Below are 22,219 nucleotides of genomic sequence, written 5' to 3'. Positions count from 1 at the left end.
TCATCCTGGGGGAGAAAGAAGGGGTCAGGTGGGGGCGGGGCAACTGTGCTAATGTAAAGTCTCAGGTGCAGCCTGAGTGTCCTGTCTACACCACCAGCCGCCATCCTTCCACCCTCTCTAACATCTCCTCCACTCTCCTCAGGACCCAGTCTGGTCAGGTTACTCTGGGTCTGTATGTTGTCACTGGGGTAAACAAATCATGAGTGAGAGGGTAGGTGGTGTGACAGGATAGGTGGACAGAGGGACAGTTTTCATCAATGGTGATATCTGTAGGGTCGGGACCCACAGGAACTGCACTGTGGGTAATTTGAAGGGAGTTTCTGGAATTGGATATTTCAGAGAGAAATAGAGAGAGTGTTGAGACTGTTGGGTATAATGTCTGAGTCTGGATGCTGGGGACACTGTCAGGAACTGGATCTGAAGAGTCACATAGCCATGCCTGGAGAGGCCATGTTTACTCAGGATGAGGACTGGGTAAACATGTGGTGGCAGATCAGCTGTGAGACATGCCTTGCATAATTGTGTGTGTCTGTGTGCAGCTGCATATGTGTGCAAGGAAGTGTGTGCTCCTGTTTGTGTAGGCCAGAGGACAACCTCGGGCGTTACTCCTTCTCAGGACACCATGCACCTTGGACTATTTCTTTGGTTAGATGGACCTTGTTTTTGTTCGTTTGTTTGTTTTTGTGGGTGGGGACAAGTTCTCACTATGTACCCCTGGCTGGCCTAGAACTCGATATATAGACCAGTCTACATTCAAGCTAACAGATGCTCACTCATCTGCGCAGCTCTGCCTCCCAAATACTAGAATTAAAGGGATGCACCACCATGCCCATTTTCAGGTTTTTCCATTATATTTACTTATTCATTCTACAGGGACCAGGCACACATGTGCTACAGCCTGAGCAGCAGCCGGGTACTAACACTGCAGGCTGACACTCCCAATGGTCACACACATGTGTGCATGTGTGCACACACACACCAAAACTCCAGGCTGCTCTTCTACAGATAGTGCCCCTCCCCCATGAAAGTATCATGGCTGCTGGGCCCAGTCACTGCTATTATGGGAAACATGGTTGGCATTACAGGAGACTGATAACAGCATCCTGGACATAAATAATATTTCATCGCAGTGTCGCTATGAGGATTCAATTGAGTTCAGGCCATGAGAGTCTCACAATGCATATGTCTTGGGATTAAGGTGCCAGCAGGTGGCAGCAGTGAGGCTGAGGACAAACTGGAGTAGCTTTGGAGTCACTGTCTAGGGGAGGGAGACAATAACCAGGAAGCACAGGGCAGTACAGACTAGGCAAGCCAGCAGGCCAGGGCGGTAGTGTCCACCGGGCCTTGGTTCTGCCGGGTGCTGTGAAGAGTCCCTGAAGGACAAGAAGAGAACAAAGAGCAGATGGTGGTGGGGACACCGAGCTAGGGCTGGGGACGGAATGTGTTTCCTCATCACCTCCATCCTCACTGTGTCTGAAGTGAGCAGAAACTGACCACTTCTGTGCCTGAGGTTATTAGACAGACAGACAGACAGACAATCAGCATTGTAGGACACATAATGAGAAAAAGTTGAGGAGGGGAGGGCAGGAGTGGAAGAATCTGGAGGTGAGGAAACAGTGATTACAGGCCACATGGGAAATGGACAAGACTGGATAAGACAGGAGGTCAAGGTGGAAGAGAGGAGAGCCTGGCATGGTGAGGTCAGTTCCATATCTTCCTGTCAATAATGAGGGCTGGGCTCAAGGGCCCAGCTATCCTGTCAGTGACCACAAGGAAGGATCTTCTGCAGTGTGGGAAAGAAGAAGCCAGAATCATGAAGGAAGTTGCTGGTCACAGGGAGGTGGAGATGGGGAGGTCCTGCCCCACTCTGTCCTCCACATGAGAAGACTTGGTGGTTGTGTGCCCCTTTACCCCGATTCTCTCCTGACTCCTGCGCACCCCAGGATCTGTCCACAGGGCTCCTCTCCTGCCTGATGGCTCTGCTGGTCTCACTTCCTGGAGGGAATCAGGCCATGACTTGGATCCTGCTTCTGCTGCTGTCAGCTGCATGTCTGCAAGCTGGTGAGTTTGGGGACCTTGTTAGCAGGGACTCTGCCCTAACCACAGGAGGGGCCAGTGGGGCTGGGAAGAGCAGGCTGTCATGTGGACAGGTCACTGCTAGAAGAGCCAGCTGGTCATTTCAACCCCAAGAGAGAGCTCATCCCTCAGAGTAGTTCAGTCCAACCCTTCTCTGTCTTTTCTGTCCCACCAGCCATAAGGACAGGCCTTCCTTGTGTCCCAGACTGGCCTGTGGGTGAAGTGCTAGAAATTCTGGGTTGTCCTTTCTTCCCCTGCAATGGCTTCAGAGTCTCCCCATTGTTCCCAGGTAACTCACCAGGATCCAACAAAGTAAATGCCTTTGGGGTCAACCAACCAGCCCACCTCTCTGGTGTCCAGGGCAGCTCCATCGAGATCCCCTTCTCCTTCTACTTCCCCTGGGAGTTGGCAGAGGATCCACAGATGAGGATTCTCTGGAGATGGAAGAAATTCCATGGGGAATTTATCTACAACTCCACCCCACGTTTCATACATGAGCATTTCAAGAACCGGCTCATCCTGAACTGGACACAGCCTCAGACAGCCGGAGTCCTCAGAATCCTGGACTTGAAGAAGAAGGACCAGACAGTGTACTTCTGCCGAGTTCATCTGAACACAAAAGAAGGCACGAGAATCTGGCAGACCACTGATGGAACTCGACTGGCCATCAGCCCTGGTGAGCCGCCCTGGCTCTGTCTTTGATGCCTCTGGCTTCCTTGTCCCTCAGATGTCCCCTCAGGCTCCACAACCCTGAGCTGTTTTTCATATTCCTTTCCCTTGGCTCTGTCCAGGCCTCTGCCAACAGATCTTTCCCTTGTAGTTGTGACAAGCCTTTGCTGTCCCTCTGACTTTGTCTGTCATTCTCTGCTCAGAGGGAACCCCACCCTGCTCTAGGCTTCGTCACAGGCCCTCCACCCTAGTTCACCCCCTTTTGGTTCCAAATCTAACACTGTGGTTCTTCCCACTTCTACCCTACCCCATTACCTCGAGATGGAGGTACTTCTATAGGATGTAGCTGCCTCACTTGGTCCTACAGCAGGGATCCAATTAGTCCATCTATGGAGCATCTTCACACAGTCCCAACCTAAGCCAAATACAAACAGTAGGCGCCCATTGGATGTTCTTCATGTCCTACAATGCAATTGTAACCTCTGCCTGTCACCACAGTCCCTATTTCCCCTCCTAATCCCCAGGACACACCCCTCACCTCTCCACCCACTCTCTTGTCTCCTCTCAGTTTCCAAGCTCTCTTCTCTCCTTCCTTGCCCTCCCCTTTCCCACACAAGCCCCCAGGATTTTCAATCAGTGTCTTCAGTTTCATGATGTGGCTCTTTGTCTTCAGACAGAGCAGCGACTCTGAGGCAGAAGTAACTGCAGGCCCATGCCCTGGGATCACTGCGACCCATCCTAGTCACTGGAGCTGAGGGAGCCTATGTGCTTGGTTATCGATCACAACCTTCCTCTGTGGCTATTAATTTGTTTATTTATATTTGGTTTTTACAACAAAGAGTCTCACTATATATTCCTGGCTGTCCCAAAATACACTCTGTAGACCAGGCTGGCCTTGACCTCACAGAAATCTGCCTGCCTCTGGCTCCCAAGTGCTGAGACAGTCATGTGCGACCAAGCTCAGCTGTGGCTCTTGACTATATTAAGGTCATCCTGTGAGAGGATGCCCACAGCACAGTTCTCTGCACAGTCTCTACGGCTGCCATGTTGACCTGATGCAATGTCAACCAGCAGCTGCCAGGGCTCAGGGTCAGGAGGGAAATGAGCTGTTTGAAGGGTCTAGGACAGTGGTTCCCTACCTATCCTTTAATACAGTTCCTGGTGCTGTGGGGACCCCCATCCATGTAATTATTGTGTTACTGCTTCATAACTACATTTCTGATACTCTTATCAATTTGTAATGTATATAACTGATATGCAGGAGACCTGATATGGGACCCTTGCGGGGTTAGGGACCCACAAGTTGAGAACTGCTGGTTTTTGATCCAAATAGGTAAACTTTGTGGAAATTAACCATAGTGAAGATTGTAGAGCAAATGAGTGTACTCTGTATTGATCTGTACACTTAGAGATAAGATTACATATTTTTGTTATACTTTTTGTGTAGTCAGTGTGTGTGAACATGTGGGTCTATTAAATCGGGTGTGTGTGTTTGTGAATGCATGAGTGTGCACATTTGTTCATGTCCCTATAGAGGATAAAGGATAACTTCAAGTGGCATCCACCTTATTTTTTGAGACAATGACTCTCACTGGCTTCCAGATTCCCAAGTAAGCTAGGCTGTATGACCAGTGAGGCCTAGGGACAAGCCTGTCTCTGCCTCCTCAGTACTGGAACTACAACTCTCTCAGCTCTGTTTGGTTTGGAACTAAGTACATATAGACAAGGTTGGCTTTAACTCACAGAGATCTGGCTGCCTCTGGCTCTATGGCTAAGATTAAAGGTCAAACCGGCTTAAACCAGCTCTTTATATGGACACTAGATATGAAACTCGGGTTCTAATGCAGAAAGCAAAACACTCTATAGACTGAGTCTTATCTGCATGTTACAAACATTCATAACAAAATCAGCTGTACTTCTGTGGCTTAGTTGTCTGTGACCAGATGACAATCCGAGGACACAGCTCCAGGACAGGTGGAGAGTGGGCATTTGAGTTTGCTCTCCTGGAGTCTCAGCCTTCAGCTTGTGTTCCCCTCTCTGAGAACTTCTAACAGCTGTTCCCCATCCCACATCCCACAGAGGAGACAAGGTGTGACACTCACCCCATCCCTCCCTCATCCAGGGGGATCTGCTCACTCCTCATCTCTCCCCAGCCATCAGCACCACCATGCAGAGCCCCTCCATGATCACCTCTGCAGTCACCACAGCTGGCCTAGAGGACACAGAGGACCAGAGGAATCCTTCACTTGTGAACCTGGGAGCCACGGTCGGGGTGGTGGTGGCCACGGCTGTGCTCATAACCCCCGTCTATGTGTTGATGGTCTTCCTCTGGTGGAAGCAAAGGTAAGTGGTCCAGGACAGGCTCTCACCTGAGCTTACCCTCTGAGTTTTCTCAGCTGTGGGACATGAACAAGGACGAGCTTGTACAGGGTAGAGTCCAGAGAACACAAGGACAGAAAGGAAGCTGAACTCAACCAGGTCTGAATCTGCACCTCCTTCCTTAGAATCCCAGCTGGAAATTAGAGGAGCAAGTGCAGATGAACACAGAGCCTGTGCTAAGGGATTCAAGAGGGCACTCATGTGTCTCAGGGGCTAAGTGCTCTTTATAAAGAGTTGTGGCTTCTAAACAAGGTCTGAGGTAGACCAGCGCTCAGGGATAACATCTCACAGGAAGTGAAACCTGTGAAAAGAGAACAGTTTGACTTGGGATATGGAATTAACACAGAAATTAAGACAATGGTGTGTAATAACCCACAGATGAAAAAACATGTCTGGGAAGAACCTACCCTAAAAGAGACAAAAAATTGTCCTAGAAACAAAGCACTGTGAGAGAAAACACAGAACAGCCGGGGTATGGCTCAGTTGGTAAAGTGCTTGCCCTAGAAATGGGAGGACATGAGTTCCATCCTCAAGATCCCCCTAAAGAGCTGATGATGTTTCAGATACTTGGAGAGGCAGAGACAGTAGGGTCTCTGCGGCTCACTGTGCTGACAGGCTTGCCCAGTCAGTGAGAAGTCAATGACAGACCTGTCCCTAAAACCATAGTGGACAGCTCCTTCAGGATACCTTCCAAGGTTGTCTGATGCCATCCACATGTGCATGCAGACTTGAAAAGTTACACATACATATACATAATGCATCAAAAATAAATTTTTAAAAATTTAGAGAAATGAATGTAAGGATATTTGCAGAATGGTTATTTTTATACAATAGGTCTTCACAATGCAAAAACACTCTAAAAATTCAATGCAATCCCTATTCAAATCTCAGTTACATTTTGTAGAGATACAAAATTTTGTAGATTTGTTTTCTAAAATTCATAGGGATTCTAAGAACACAAAAATGGGGACACAATGGGGGAACACCTGTAATTCCAACAAGAGGGAAGTACAGAGAGGGGATTCAGGAGTTCAAGGTCATCTGCAGGTACAAATTAAAGGCTAACCTTGGTTCATGGAAACCTTGTACACACACACACACACACACACACACACACACCAAAAAAAACAACCTACAAGTGTTGAGTGACTTCAGAGCAGATTTAATTGTATGTTAAGAAGAAGACTAGGATAAGTACAGAGACAAGTAGAGTGCAAGAGAAAGCCAAGACTACAGACTTGAACATGTATCTCCTGGTCTTCAGAAGGGCTCATCCCTCCAACAGGTAAGAGGGGCATCTGAGAGCTGAAGAGCAGCAGCCTGAGAGGCAGCAGAAGTCTGACTGGGATTCGAACCCTGAGACTGAACCTGCAGGGTGGCAGCAGCCTGCACTCACAGGAAGAGCTAGAGAGCCAGTTTCCAAGGAGACAAAAGGGAGGCAGGGTGAGTGCAGAGCAGGGAAAGCAGGGAGGTGACATGGGTTCAAGGCAGGGGAAGGAAGCAGAGGGAGAAGGACATGGACAAGGGACAAAGGACCAAGAGAGCTGTCCTCTGATTGGCTGTGCTGTGCAGAAGGACAGCTGAGGACTGTCCTCAGGTCCTGGTGACTCTCAGAGCTGTCCCTGAATGGCTGCTGCAGAGCTGTTTGCTGCCCTGGGATCCTAATGTTGTCCTAACACAGAGAAGAGCTGAGAGGCAGATGGAGGATCAGCATGGCCGCCACACTGACACTGTTTCTTCTCCTACAGGCCAGCAGACTAAAGGTGAACCCCAGCCAGGGGAGAGCCTGTCATCGCAAGGAGCAGGTGAGGGGCTGTGTGTTATGAGAGGCATGCAAGGGAGCAGAGAGATGATTCAGTCAGAAAAGCCTTGCACATAGGCAGGAGGACCTGAGCTTGAACTGGAGAACCCACATTATAAGGCAGTGGGGTGGCAGGAATTTGTAATCTCCTTGCTGAAAACTAAGACCCTTTCAGCAACATGAAGCTGGCTGTCCAGATACTCCAGCCAAATTGGTGATTTCAAAGTCAGTGAGAAGCTATATCATTTTTTAAAAAAATGTAGATTCCCCAAGAGGGTAAATCATGATAATAACATTTTCTAAATTTTATTTAAAAATATTTTGTTCATTTTCCATACCAGCCACAGATCCCCCTCTCATCCCTCCTCCTGCTCCCCCAACCCCACCTAATCCCCCCACCCACCCCTCATTCCCTCCTCCAAAAGAGTAAGTTCTCCCATGAGGTGACAGCAAATCCTGGTACATTCAGTTGAGACAGGACCAAGCCCCTCCCCCATGTCTCAAGGGTGAGGATGTTCAACCATAGTAATGAGATCCAGAAAGTCAGCTCATACACTAAGGATATAACCTAATCACACTGCCAGGGGCCCCTCAAATAGACCCAGCTACACAACTGTCTCCTGTATGCAGAGGGTCTAGTCTGGTCCCATGCAGGTTCCACAGCTGTCAATCTAAAGTTCGTGAGTTCCTTTGAACAAAAAATTGTGTGAGCCAGCAAAATAGCTCAGTGGAAAAGGAGCCTGCTGCCTAGTCCAATAACCTGGGTTTGATTTCCAGGGATCCAAATGGGACAAGAAGAAAACTGACTCTGGAAAATTGTCCTCTCCCTCTCAGGGTCACCCAAAGGCACCTGCTGAGATATTGTCTGTTATTCCCCAGCTAACAGACTCCAGGGGCCAGGATCTCTCAGCAGGGAGGTCACTTTACATCATGGGGTGGTCACACATGCAGCATCTCCCTGCTTCCCTGCCTCCTGCCTGGAATCAGGGAGCATGGCTGCACTCTTGTGTGTGAAACATCCTGTTCTCGGACAAGTACAAGAAGAGAACCCCCACTTCTGCCATGTGAGATCTGATTTCCTCCCATCGGAACACATGTCAATTTGTCTGTCTCTGGTCCTGAGAGCCCTACTGTGCTGTTTCCTGTGTGTCTATGCAATTAATTAACACTTTTTAATAAATATCTTACTCCCAGCAATCCATCTCAGTGTCTCTCTTGACCCCCTATGTGGGTCACATACTGTGTCCATGACAAGGGACACAGAGAGAGGCAGGGACCATGTTCTACAGTGAGAACCCTGGTTACTCTCTCCCCTTCTCCCTGGACACTGACATCTCAGCCATAGTCCCAATCCCTCCACGCTCCTCCTCAGGTGACAGACCATGGCTTGACTGGATCCCATGTTGGGCTTCCTTTCCTCACAGGCCCATCTAGTCTAGGATGGTGGCATATGCCTGTAATCCCAGCCATAGACAGGTAGTGAAGGAAGATCATGAATTGGAGGCTCTCATTAGCACCTAGTGAGCCTGAGGCCAGCCTGGGCTACATGAGACCTTGTCTTGAAATAAAGAGAAAACAAGGTCAACCGAAGCTCTAAACAGTACAGAGAGGTCATGGAGGCAGGTCATCCATTTGTTCACTCTCAGATGGAGACAGAGAACTTGAAGATGTCACCATTTTTCTATTTGGATTCAGGTGGACTAATTTTGTGGCCATAAATAGTTTTTCGGGTTTGTTTTGTTGTTGTTGTTGTTGTATTTGGTATTTGGGGTTTTTATGCAACATATATAATGTTGAAGAAGGAACTGTGTGTTTCTCAGTTTCTGTGACCTCCACTCAATGATTTGTGAGTTTCAGTTCCTGGCCTTGGGCATCAGCAGAAGCTGGGAGATTTCATACCAGAGAAGTAGGTGACTGAGATGATTGCCCAGCCACACTCACTGGGTCTTTAGGACACACTATAGAGTCTCTTCTTGAGGTTCCCCTGGGCAAGGGTGCATGGAGGTGCTCATGCTCAGGTTGGCAGCACATGAGGGAGATGAAGATGATGATGTCATCCTGGGCGAGAAAGAAGAGGTCAGATGGGGGCGGGGAAACTGTGCTAATGTAAAGTCTCAGGTGCAGCCTGAGTGTCCTGTCTACACCACCAGCCGCCATCCTTCCACCCTCTCTAGCATCTCCTCCACTCTCCTCAGGACACAGTCTGGACATATGACACTGGGATTCCATCTAGGGTCTGTATGTTGTCCCTGGGGAGAGAAATCAAGGAGTGGGAGGGTAGGTGGTGTGACAGGAAAGACAGACAGATGGACAACTTTCATCAATGAGTTATCTGCTGGGTCAGGACACACAGAGCTTGCGCTGTGTGTTATGTGAGAGAAGTTTCTGGAACTGGATGGTTCAGACAGAAATAGGAAGGGATGAGCCTGTTCTCCTCCACCACTGTCACGGGAAAACACAGCTGGGTATAAAATCAGAGTCTGGATCTGGGGACACTGTCAGGAACTGGAGTCTGAAGAGTCACAGAGCCATGCCTGGAAGGCCAAGTTTACTCAGGATGAGGACTGGGTAAACGTGTGATTGCAGATCAGCTGTGAAAGGTGCCTTGTGTGATCTGTACGGGTCTTTGTGCAAGTGCATATGTGTGCAAGCAATGTGTGCTCATGTAAGTGGAAGCCAGAGGACAACCTCAGGCATTGCTAATCAGGATACCATCCACCTCTGTTTGTTTTTTTTTTTTTTTTTTGTAGGTTTTTGTTTGTTTGTTTGATTGATTGATTTTGGGGTTTTTTGTTTGTTTTGTTTGTTTTATTTAGTTTTTAGATAAGAGGTGACTACATAGCACTTGCTGGCCTAGAATTGAATGTATAGACCAGGATAGCCTCAAATTCACAGAGATCCACTAGCCTCTCCCTCTGCCTCCTAAATGCTAGAATTAAACACATGCACCATCATGCCTAGCCTACCTTTGGTTTTAAGAGTTTAAATTACATTTACTTATTTATTCTGTGGGGGCAGGACACATACATGCTATAATCTGTGCAGCAACCAGGTTCTCACACTGCTGTCTGACACACACATGGTCACTTGTGTTCAGAAGACCCATGTGTGCACACCACAGCCCCAGCTGCTCTTCCACAGAAAGTGCCCCTCCCCTGTGAATGCAGCATGGCTGCAGGGCCCAGTCACTGCTGTTGGGGGAATGGAGTTGGCACTGCAGGAGACTGATTACAGCATCCTGGACAGAAATCATCCCATAGCAGGGTCCCAATGGGGATTCAACTGAGGACTTGAAACTAGAACAGAGATCACAACCTGGAACTAAGGATCCAGCAGGTGGCAGCAGTGAGGCTGAGCACAGGGGCAGCTGGGATCTTACAGAATTCACTAGGGCCTGTTGTGTAACAATGCTGGGGTCCAACACCTGACACATGGCAGCCTCATCAGGTCCAGCCCTTCCTCCAGAGACATAGCAATCCAGTGACCTTTTTCACACACCCCAGACAGTAAGGCAAGGACAAATGAAGCCTGGAGGTGAGTGGTCAAGACCAGGAGAGCCCCCTCTAAGACCTCCCTGAGGATAAAGACAAGGTTCATCTGGTAGAGTGCTTACCTGCACAGAACCCTGGGCTCTATCACCAGGAGGAGATAAACAGGCACAAAGTGACACACATGTCCCTCAGTATATGCGAGGGCAGAGAGGAGGATCTGTAAAAGTTCAAGGTTATCTTTGCCTACATAACAAGTTCAAGGCCCAGCCTGAGATATATGAGAAACCATTCAATAACAGGAGTGTGTGTGTGGTGGTTTCTGATGGATACAACAGACCCGTTCCCTCTCCTTACTAACCATTTGAAACAAACTCATCCCAAAGACTCTGTGCATCTGTGTCTCCAAGGGCAGCATGGATGGATATAGAAGTGAGTCCATGTGCTGCTGGGAGTGAGGCCATGAGTGTTTGTGCCTGGCTCAGGTCAAGAGATCAAAGGACCATGGGAACTGTGGGGACTGTGAGGAAGGCAGGGACAGCAGATGTGACAGAGGCAGCTGTACAGCCCCCTGCAGGGAAGCATGGAGAAGGCAATCAGTGCAGGAATCTAAGGAAATGGGAAGTCGCCTCTGCACATGTCACTTAGGGAGAATGATGCCACTTCCTCTGGTACAAACTTGACTTCCATCAGGGAACTGATAGAACCATGTCATGAGGAAGGGTAGGATGACCCTCCTACAGAACCAGCCCTGAGGTCACCACAGCCTCTACCCCCACCCCTCACATCTCCACCCTAGTCATAGGGCAGTGTGTCCACTGTCAGAGACGTCCCAGGCAACATGTCATGAGTGACACATTGCTGCTCTGAGCCTTCTTTGCCAACTTCATCCAAAGAAGGTTCTAGAACAGCCACAGCTAGAAAGAGTCACTCAAATGCTTTGTGGGAACAACCTCCTGGAAAGCCAGCAGCTGATCCCTGACCTTTGAGGGTAGTGCAGAGGCTGCACGGGGCAGGCAGGCTGAAGTCTGTGTGGAGTGGAGGACTACAAGTACCTGATGGAACGAAGTCCAGTCAACCTGCATGTGACAGTCATGTGACATGTGCCAGGACTTCTCTGATCCTTGGCATCCTCTTGTGAGGTATATGAAGGTTGGTGGGATGTAGAAAGGCTCCTTCAGAAACTGGAGTAGTTTGGAGTCACTGTCTAGGGGAGGGAGACGATCACCCAGGAAGCCCAGGGTGGTTACAGACTCGACTGACAGACAAACAACCAGTATGGTGGGAGGAGACACAATGAGAAACAAAGGAGGAAGAGGAGGAGGAGGAGCACAGGAGTGGAGGAATCTGGAGGTGAGGAAACAGTGATTACAGACCACATGGGAAATGGACAACACTGGATAAGACAGGAGGTCAAGGTGGAAGAGAGGAGAGCCCGGCATGGTGAGGTCAGTTCCATATCTTCCTGTCAAAAGCGAGGCCTGGGCTCAAGGGCATGGCCATCCTGTCTGTGACCACAGGGCGGAAATTCTGCAGCGTGGGAAGGAAGAAGTCAGAATGATAAAGGAAGTTGCTGGTCACAAGGAGGTGGAGATGGGGAGGTCCTGCCCCACTCTGTCCTCCACAGGAGAAGGCCCTGGGTTCATGTGTCATTTTACCCTGATTCTTCCTGACTCCTGAGCACCCCAGTGTCACTCACAGGTCCTTCTCTCTGCATGGTGGCTCTGCTGGTCTCACTTCCTGGAGAGATTCAGATCATGACTTGGATCCTGCTTCTGCTGCTGTCAGCTGCATGTCTGCAAGCTGGTGAGTGGTGGGGACCTTGTTAGCAGGGACTCTGCCTTAACCACAGGAGGGGCCAGTGGAGCTGGGAAGAGCAGGCTGTCATGTGGACAGGTCACTGCTAGAGAAGCCAGCCAGTCCTCTGTGCCCCAAGAGAGAGCTCATCCTCAGAGTGGGTCCATCCCAACCCTTCCTTGTCTGTCCTGTCCATATGGGACATTGGGACATAAGGACAGTCCTGCCCTGTGTCCCACACCCATCTGTAGGTAAAGAGTCGGAAATTCTGTATTGTCCTTTCTATCCCCTGTAGAGGGGTCAGATTCTCCCCATTCTTCACAGGAAACTCTGCAGGATCCAACAGAGAAAATGCCTTTGGGGTCAAACAACCAACCCGCCTCTCTGGTGTCCAGGGCAGCTCCATCGAGATCCCTTTCACCTTCTACTTCCCCGGGGAATTGGCAGAGGATCCACAGATGAGGATTCTCTGGAGATGGAAGCACTTCCATGGGGAATTTATCTACAACTCCACCCCCCTTTTCGTACATGAGCATTTCAAGAACCGGCTCATCCTGAACTGGACACAGCCTCAGACAGCCGGAGTCCTCAGAATCCTAAACTTGAAGAAGAAGGACCAGACAGTGTACTTCTGCCGAGTTCATCTGAACACAAAAGAAGGCATGAAGATTATTCAGTCGATTCCTGGGACTCAACTGACCATCACCCATCGTGAGCCACCCTGGCTTTGGCTTTGATGTCTCTGGCTTCCTTGTCACCTAGGTGTCACCTCAGGCTCCATGCCTCTGAGGTTTCTTTCATATTCCTTTCTCTTGGTTCTGCCCAGGCCTCTGCCAACAGGATCTTTCCCTTGTAGTTGTGACAAGCCTTTGCTGCCTCCTCTGACCTTGTCTGTCATTCTCTGCTAAGACAGAACCCCACCCCTCTGTAGAACACAGCATGGGCCCTCCCTCCTAGTTCACCCTCTTTCTGAACCAAAGTAACACTGCAGTCCATCCTGGCCAATTCCACTGTCCACATGACCTGGAGGTGGATTGACGTCTCCAGGATGTAACTGACTCACTTGGTCCTGAGGCAGGGCTCCAATGAGTCCCTGTATGGAGCATCTCCACACAGTTCCAACCTAGGCCCAGAACAAACAGCAGGTGCCCACTGGATGTTTTTTGAGTCCTCCAGTCCCACTGTCAACTGCCATCTAGCACCACAGTCCCCCATTTCCCCTCCTAGCTCCCCAGCACACATCTCTCTACTCTCTCTACCCACTCCCTTGTCTCCTCTCCATTCCCAACCCCCCTCTCCTTTCTCGCCTTCTTACCCTCACCTCTCCCACACAAACTCCAAGGCTCTTGGGAAATAACGTCCCCATTTTCATGATGTGGCTGCTCTGTCTTCTGATCCCTGCCTCTCCTCTGCAGCAGAAGTAACTGGGAACACAGAGTGGAACACTGTGTGACTGTTAACCTTCACATGGCCCTACAGAAGCTGGGAGACTCTGTGTATATCCTTGTAGGTTATAACCGTGTTCTGTGGCTCTTTTTTTATATTTTGGTGTTTGGGTTTTTATAAGACAGGGTCTCACCATTTAGCCTTGATTGTTCTGGAACTCACAGAAATCTGCCTGCCTCTACCTCCCAAGTGTTGAGCCAGCAGTGGCTCTTGACTGGATTAAGCCACCCTGTGAGAAAATGCCCACAGCACAGTTCTCTGCACAGTCTCTATGACCACCCTGTTGACCTGATGTAATGTCAACCAGCAGCTGCCAGGGCTTAGGGAAGGGAGAGAATGGAGCTGTTTCTTGGGTCTAGAGTAGTGATTCTCAACCTTCCTAATGCAGAGACCCATTAATGCAGTTCCTCATGATGTGGTGAACCCCCCATCACAAAATTATTTTCATAACTGTGATTTTGCTGCTGTTATGAATCGTATTGTGAATATTGATATGCAGGATGTTCTTATATTCACCACTGTGGGGTAGCGAGCCACAGGTTGGGAACTGTTGGTCTAGTGTTTCCAAATAAGTAAAGGTGGAAATTCACCTTAGTGATGTTTGTAAAGCAAATGAATGCACTCTTCCCTGTACTGAGCTGTACACTAATGGCTAAAATTACATATTTTCTGTTATATATCTTTATTTATTTTCTGTGTGTGAACATGTGGATCTGTTAATTCAGGTGTGTGTGTGTGTGTGTGTGTGTGTGTGTGTGTGTGTGTGTGTGAATGTTCACATTTCTTCCTGGGCATGTGGACCCTAGAGGACATATTCATTGTCATCCCCTTATTTTTGAGACAGGATCTCTCACTAGCTTCAAGTTTGCAAAGTAGACTAGGCTGGCTGGCCAGTGACCCCCAGTGACATACCTGTCTCCACTTCCTCAGTACTGGGATTACAGTTCACTCAACTTTGTTTGGTGTGAAACTTTATATATAGACGAGGCTGGCTTTGAACTCACAAAGATCACCTGCCTTTGCCCCTAGGGTTAAGATTAAAGGCCATGACAAATTGATCCAGCTCTTTATATGACTACTAGGGATGAAACTCAGGTTCTGAGGCAACAAGCAGCCAACACTCTGTGGACTGGATCATGTCTGCATGTTACCGACATCTATGACAAAAACAACTGTATTTCCTGTGACCAGATGACGATCTGAGGACACAGCTCCAGGACAGGTGGAGAGTAGACATTTGAGCTTGTTCTCCTAGAGTCTCAGCCTTCAGCATGTGTTCCCTCTCTGTGAACTTCTAACAGCTGTTCCCCATCCCACATCCCACAGAGGAGACAAGGTGTGACACTCACCCCATCCCTCCCTCATCCAGGGGGATCTGCTCACTCCTCATCTCTCCTCAGCCATCAGGACCACCATGCAGAGCCCCTCCATGGTCACCTCTGCAGTCACCACAGCTGGCCTAGAGGACACAGAGGACCAGAGGAATCCTTCACTTGTGAACCTGGGAGCCACGGTCGGGGTGGTGGTGGCCACGGCTGTGCTCATAACCCCCGTCTATGTGTTGATGGTCTTCCTCTGGTGGAAGCAAAGGTAAGTGGTCCAGGACAGGCTCTCACCTGAGCTTACCCTCTGAGTTTTCTCAGCTGTGGAGATGCAGAAGGACGAGCTTGTACAGGGTAGAGTCCAGAGAACACAAGGACAGAAAGGAAGCTGAACTCAACATGTAGGTGCAGGACTGAATCTGCACCTCCTTCCTTAGAATCCCAGCTGGAAATCAGAGGAGCAAGTGCAGATGATCACAGAGCCTGTGCTAAGGGATTCAAGGGACATGCATGTGCCTCTGGGGTAACTGTTCACTTGAATAGAGCCATTTGAGTTGAGGATATGGTATTAAAACAGAAATTAAGACCATGGTGAGTAATAAATCCACAAATGAAAAGAACATGTCTGGGAAGAAGCCGCACTAAAGGAGGTGAAAGATCTGTACCCTAAAAACAGAACAGTGCTGAGAAGTTACAGAACAGCCAGGAGATAGATCAGTGGGTAAAGTGCTCACCCAGGAACACAAGGACATGAGTTCCATCGCCAGGACCCACTTCAATGCTGGCACACACGAGGACAGCAGAGAGAGTAGGATCCCTGATGCAGACTGTGCTGCCAGCCTTGCCCAATCTGTGAGGAGACAATGACAGACCTGTCTCAAAAACATAGGTGAAAGCTCCTTCAGGACAGAACCCAAGGTCCTTCTGCCAGTGTGCAAGGCTTTCCTGAGGGAATCATCTCTCTAGATCCCTTGCATGCCTCTCATAACGAATTTCTCCCAGCATCCCCTATACCATCCATACATGTGTACACACATGCCAATGTACATACTGATGAAAAATAAATTTAAAAAGGAGGGAAATACTCAAATATGTAAGGATATTAGCATAAAAAATTTTTTATACATTCAGTCCTTACAATGCAAAACACTCTAATTATCAATGCAATCTGAATTCAAATCCCAATTGAATTTTATAAAAATAAATGGTCTTCTAAAATTAACAAGATTCTAAAAAACAAACATGGGACACAGTGGGGGACACCCTAACCCCAGCGTTGGGAATTACAGAGAGTTGGATCAGAGTTCAAGGTCATCTGCAGATACATAGAAAGTTGCAGGTCAACCTGGGCTCATTGAGACCTTGTGCTCACACAAAACAAGAGCCAAGTGTGGACTGTGTTCACAGCAGATTTAAAGCTATGGTGACTAGATGTTGCAGGACAGGAGCAGAGATGAGCAGAGAGTGGAGTGTAATAGAGAGAGCAGAACCAAGGTTTGAAGATGTGGCCCCTGGTCTTCAGAAGGGCTCAGCCCTCCCATAGGTAAGAGCAGCATCTGAGAGCTGGAGAGCAGCAGCCTGAGAGGCAGCAGAAGTCTGACTGGGATTCGAACCCTGAGACTGAACCTGCAGGGTGGCAGCAGCCTGCACTCACAGGGAAAGCTAGAGAGCCAGTTTCCAGGGAGACAAAAGGGAGGCAGGGTGAGTGCAGAGCAGGGAAAGCAGGAAGGTGACATGGGTTCAAGGCAAGGGAAGGAAGCAGAGGGAGAAGGACATGGACAAGGGACAAAGGACCAAGAGAGCTGTCCTCTGATTGGCTGTGCTGTGCAGAAGGACAGCTGAGGACTGTCCTCAGGTCCTGGTGACTCTCAGAGCTGTCCCTGAATGGCTGCTGCAGAGCTGTTTGCTGCCCTGGGCTCCTAATGTTGTCCTAACACAGAGAAGAGCTGAGAGGCAGATGGAGGATCAGCATGGCCGCCACACTGACACTGTTTCTTCTCCTACAGGCCAGCAGACTAAAGGTGAACCCCAGCCAGGGGAGAGCCTGTCATCGCAAGGAGCAGGTGAGGGGCTGTGTGGGGAAGTTTGTTATGAGAGGCATGCAAGGGAGCAGAGAGATGATTCAGTCAGAAAAGCCTTGCACATAGGCAGGAGGACCTGAGCTTGAACTGGAGAACCCACATATAAGCCAGTGGGGTGGCAGGAATTGTAATCTCCTGGCTGGACAAGCAAGAGCCTTTCAGAAAAATGGGGCTGGCTGTCCAGATACTCCAGCCAAATTGGTGAGTTCCAAGCCAGCAGGAGCTATATCATTTTTTAAAAAATGTAGATACCCCAAGAGGATAAATCATGATAATAACATTTTCTAAATTTAAAAATATTTTGTTCATTTTGCATACCAGCCACAGATTCCCCCTCTCATCCCTCCTTCCTGCTCCCCCGACCCCACCTAATCCCCTCTTCAAAAGAGTAAGTTCTCCCATGAGGTGACAGCAAATCCTGGTACATTCAGTTGAGACAGGACCAAGCCCCTTCCCTATGTCTCAAGGGTGAGGAAGGTGTCCAACCATAGTAATGAGATCCAGAAAGTCAGCTCATGCACTAAGGATATAATCTAATCACACTGCCAGGGGCCCCTCAAATAGACCCAGCTACACAACTGTCTCCTGTATGCAGAGGGTCTAGTCTGGTCCTATGCAGGTTCCACAGCTGTCAATCTAAAGTTCGTGAGTTCCTTTGAACAAAAAATTGTGTGAGCCAGCAAGATAGCTCAGTGGGAAAAGGGGCCTGCTGCCTATTCCAATAACCTGGGTTTGATTTCTAGGGACCCAAATGGTAAAAGAAGAAAACTAACTCTGGAAAATTGTCCTCTTCCTCTCAGGGTCACCCAAAGGCACCTGCTGAGACATCTGTTTTTGCCCAGCTAACAGACTCCAGGGACCAGGATCTCTCAGCAGGGAGGTCACTTTACATCATGGGGTGGTCACACATGCAGCATCTCCCTGCTTCCCTGCCTCCTGCCTGGGAATCAGGGAGCATGGCTGCACTCCTGTGTGTGAAACATCCTGTCCTTGGACAAGTACAAGAAAAAAAAACTCCACTTCTGCCATGTGGGTTCTGATTTCCTCCCATCAGACACATGTCAATTTGTCTGTCTCTGGTCCTGAGAGCCCTACTGTGTTGTTTCCTGTGTCTATTGAATCAATAATAACACTTTTTAATAAATATCTTACTCCCAGCAATACATCTCAGTGTCTCTCTTGACCCCCAATGTGAGACCTCTTAGAGAGTGATGTAATTGTGTCCATGACAAGGGACACAGAGAGAGGCAGGGACCATGGTCCACACTCAGAACCCTGGTTCCTCTCTCCCCTTCTCTCTGGACACTGACATCTCAGCCATAGTCCCAATCCCTCCACGCTCCTCCTCAGGTGACAGACCATGGCTTGACTGGATCCCATGTTGGGCTTCCTTTCCTCACAGGCCCATCTAATCTAGGATGGTGGCATATGCCTGTAATCCCAGCCATAGACAGGTAGTGAAGGAAGATCATGAATTGGAGACTCTCATTAGCACCTATTGAGCCTGAGGCCAGCCTGGGCTACATGAGACCCTGTCTTGAAATAAACAGAAAACAAGGTCAACAGAAACTCTAAATGGTACAGAGAGGTCAGGGAGGCAGGTCATCCATTTGTTCACTTTCAGATGGAGACAGAGAACTTGAAGGTGTCACCATTTTTCTATTTGGATTCAGGTGGACTAATTTTGTGGCCATAAATAGTTTTTCGGGTTTGTTTTGTTGTTGTTGTTGTATTTGGGTGTTTGGGTTTTTTATGCAACATATATAATGTTGAAGAAGGAACTGTGTATTTCTCAGTTTCTGTGACCTCCACTCAATGATTTATAAGTTTCAATTCCTGGCCCTGGGCATCAGCAGAAGCTGGGAGATTTCATACCAGAAAAGTAGGTGACTGAGATGATTGCCCAGCCACACTCACTGGGTCTTTAGGACACACTGTAGAGTCTCTTCTTGGGGTTCCCCTGGGCAGCGGTGTAGGGATGTGCTCATGCGGAGGTTGGCAGCACATAAGGGAGATGAAGATGATGATGTCATCCTGGGCGAGAAAGAAGAGGTCAGATGGGGGCAGGGCAACTGTGCTAATGTAAAGTCTCAGGTGCAGCCTGAGTGTCCTGTCTACACCACCAGCCGCCATCCTTCCACCCTCTCTAGCATCTCCTCCACTCTTCTCAGGACACAGTCTGGACATATGACACTGGGATTCCATCTAGGGTCTGTATGTTGTCCCTGGGGAAAGAAATCAAGGAGTGGGAGGGTAGGTGGTGTGACAGGAAAGACAGACAGATGGACAACTTTCATCAATGAGTTATCTGCTGGGTCAGGACACAGAGCTTGCGCTGTGTGTTATTTGAGGGAACTTTCTGGAACTGGATGGTTCAGACAGAAATAGGAAGGGATGAGCCTGTTCTCCTCCACCACTGTTACGGGAAAACACAGCTGGGTATAAAATCAGAGTCTGGATCTGGGGACACTGTCAGGAACTGGAGTCTGAAGAGTCACAGAGCCATGCCTGGGAGGCCAAGTTTACTCAGGATGAGGACTGGGTAAACATGTGGTGGCAGATCAGCTGTGAAAGGTGCCTTGTGTGATTTGTATGGGTCTTTGTGCAAGTGCATATGTGTGCAAGTAATGTGTGCTCATGTAAGTGGAAGCCAGAGGACAACCTCAGGCATTGTTAATCAGGATACCATCCACCTCTGTTTTTTATTTTTTTTTTGTAGGTTTTTTGTTTGTTTGTTTGATTGATTGATTTTGGGGTTTTTTGTTTGTTTTGTTTGTTTTATTTAGTTTTTAGATAAGAGGTGACTACATAGCACTTGCTGGCCTAGAATTGAACATATAGACCAGGATAGCCTCAAACTCACAGAGATCCACTAGCCTCTCCCTCTGCCTCCTAAATGCTAGAATTAAAGACATGCACCATCATGCCTAGCCTACCTTTGGTTTTAAGACCTTAAATTACATTTACTTCTTTATTCTGTGGGGACAGGGCACACATGTGCTACAGCCTGTGCAGCAGCCAAGTTCTCACACTGCTGTCTGACACACGCATGGTCACTTGTGTTCAGAAGACCCATGTGTGCACAACACAGCCCCAAGCTGCTCTTCCACACAAAGTGCCCCTCCCCTGTGAAAGCAGCATGGCTGCAGGGCCCAGTCACTGCTGTTGGAGGAATGGAGTTGGCACTGCAGGAGACTGATTACAGCATCCTGGACAGAAATCATCCCACAGCAGGTCCCTATGGGGATTCAATTGAGGACTTGAAACTAGAACAGAGTCCATGACTTGGGACTAAGGATCCAGCAGGTGGCAGCAGTGAGGCTGAGCACAGGGAGCAGCTGGGATATTACAGAACTCACTAGGGCCTGTTGTGTAAAAAAGCTGGGGTCCAACACCTGACACATGGCAGCCTCATCAGGTCCAGCCCTTCCTCCAGAGACATAGCAATCCAGTGACCTTTTTCACAGACCCCAGACAGTAAGGCAAGGACAAATGAAGCCTGGAGGTGAGTGGTCAAGACCAGGAGAGCCCCCTCTAAGACCTCCCTGAGGATAAAGACAAGGTTCATCTGGTAGAGTGCTTACCTGCACAGAACCCTGGGCTCTATCACCAGGAGGAGATAAACAGGCACAAAGCGACACACATGTCCCTCAGTATATGCGAGGGCAGAGAGGAGGATCTGTAGGACTTCAAGGTTATCTTTGCCTACACAGGAAGTTCAAGGCCCAGCCTGAGATATATGAGAAACCATTCAATAACAGGAGTGTGTGTGTGGTGGTTTCTGATGGGTACAACAGACCCGTTCCCTCTCCTTACTAACCATTTGAAACAAACTCATCCCAAAGATTCTGTGCATCTGTGTCTCCAAGGGCAGCACGGATGGATGTAGAAATGAGTCCATGTGCTGCTGGGAGTGAGGCCATGAGTGTTTGTGCCTGGCTCAGGTCAAGAGATCAGAGGACCATGGGAACTGTGGGGACTGTGAGGAAGGCAGAGACAGCAGATGTGACAGAGGCAGCTGTACAGCCCCCTGCAGGGAAGCATGGAGAAGGCAATCAGTGCAGGAATCTAAGGAAATGGGAAGTCGCCTCTGCACATGTCACTCAGGGAGAATGATGCCACTTCCTCTGGTACAAAGTTGTCTTCCACAGAACTGATGGAACCATGTCTGAGGAAGGGTAGGATGACCCTCCTACAGAACCAGCCCTGAGGTCACCAAAGCTTCTATCCCCACACTCAACCTCCACCCTAGTCACGGGGCAGTGTGTCCACTGTCAGAAATGTCCCAGGCAACATGTCATGAGTGACACATTGCTGCTGTGAGCCTTCTTTGCCAACTTCATCCAAAGAAGGTTCTAGAACAGCCACAGCTAGATGGAGTCACTCAAGTGCTTTATGGGAACCGTCTCCTGGGAACCCAGCAGCAGATCCCTGGTCTTTGAGGAAAGTCAGAGAATGCATGGAGCATTGTGGAGTGGAGGACTGCAGGTACTTTATGGGACAAATTCCAGTCCACTGCCATGTGACAGTCATGTGACATGTACCAGGGCTTCTCTGATCCTCGGCATCCTCTTGTGAGGTGTATGAAGGTTGGTGCGATGTAGAAAGTCTCCTTCAGAAACTGGAGTAGCTTTGGAGTCACTGTCTAGGGGAGGGAGACGATCACCCAGGAAGCCCAGGGTGGTTACAGACTCGGCAGCAGAGAGCAGACCAGGGCAGTAGTGTCCACTGGGCCTTGGTTCTGCCGGGTGCTGTGAAGGGTCCCTGAAGGACAAGAAGAGAACAAAGAGCAGATGGTGGTGAGGACACCGAGCTAGGGCTGGGGACGGAATGTGTTTCCTCATCACCTCCATCCTCGCTGTGTCTGAAGTGAGCAGAAACTGACCACTTCTGTGCCTCAGGTTATTAGAGAGACAGACAGACAGACAGACAACAAGCATGGTTGGAGACAAAATGAGAAACAGATGAGGAGTGGAGGAAATCTGTAGGTGAAGAAACAGTGATTACAGGCCACATGGGAAATGGACGAGACTGGATAAGAAAGGAGAGTCCGGCATGGTGAGGTCAATTCCATATCCCCCAGTCAAAAATGGAAAAGGGCTCAGTGACCACAGGGCGGATCTTCTGCAGCATGGGAAAGAAGAAGCCAGAATCATAAAG

At 48.9% G+C, this 22,219-nt stretch overlaps 2 protein-coding genes across 2 annotated transcripts; both read left to right on the top strand.

Moving 5' to 3' along the window:
• The first annotated feature begins 1,973 nt into the window (after positions 1-1,973).
• LOC131898313 (paired immunoglobulin-like type 2 receptor beta) lies at positions 1,974-7,787 on the top strand. Its single transcript, XM_059249439.1, has 5 exons — positions 1,974-2,061; positions 2,366-2,752; positions 4,899-5,088; positions 6,873-6,929; positions 7,703-7,787. Exons 1-4 carry the CDS (start codon positions 1,974-1,976, stop codon positions 6,883-6,885), a joined length of 678 nt encoding a protein of 225 aa, XP_059105422.1. The 3' UTR covers positions 6,886-6,929; positions 7,703-7,787.
• A 4,299-nt stretch (positions 7,788-12,086) lies between these two features.
• LOC131898427 (paired immunoglobulin-like type 2 receptor beta-2) lies at positions 12,087-17,042 on the top strand. Its single transcript, XM_059249588.1, has 4 exons — positions 12,087-12,219; positions 12,535-12,921; positions 15,057-15,246; positions 16,985-17,042. Exons 1-4 carry the CDS (start codon positions 12,129-12,131, stop codon positions 16,995-16,997), a joined length of 681 nt encoding a protein of 226 aa, XP_059105571.1. The 5' UTR covers positions 12,087-12,128; the 3' UTR covers positions 16,998-17,042.
• The last annotated feature ends 5,177 nt before the right edge of the window (positions 17,043-22,219 follow it).

This window comes from Peromyscus eremicus, chromosome 23 (genome assembly GCF_949786415.1).
Source record: "Peromyscus eremicus chromosome 23, PerEre_H2_v1, whole genome shotgun sequence".
NCBI classification, from domain to species: domain Eukaryota; kingdom Metazoa; phylum Chordata; class Mammalia; order Rodentia; family Cricetidae; genus Peromyscus; species Peromyscus eremicus.
Note: the sequence above shows the minus strand (reverse complement) of the source record. Positions and strands in the feature narration are given on the sequence as shown.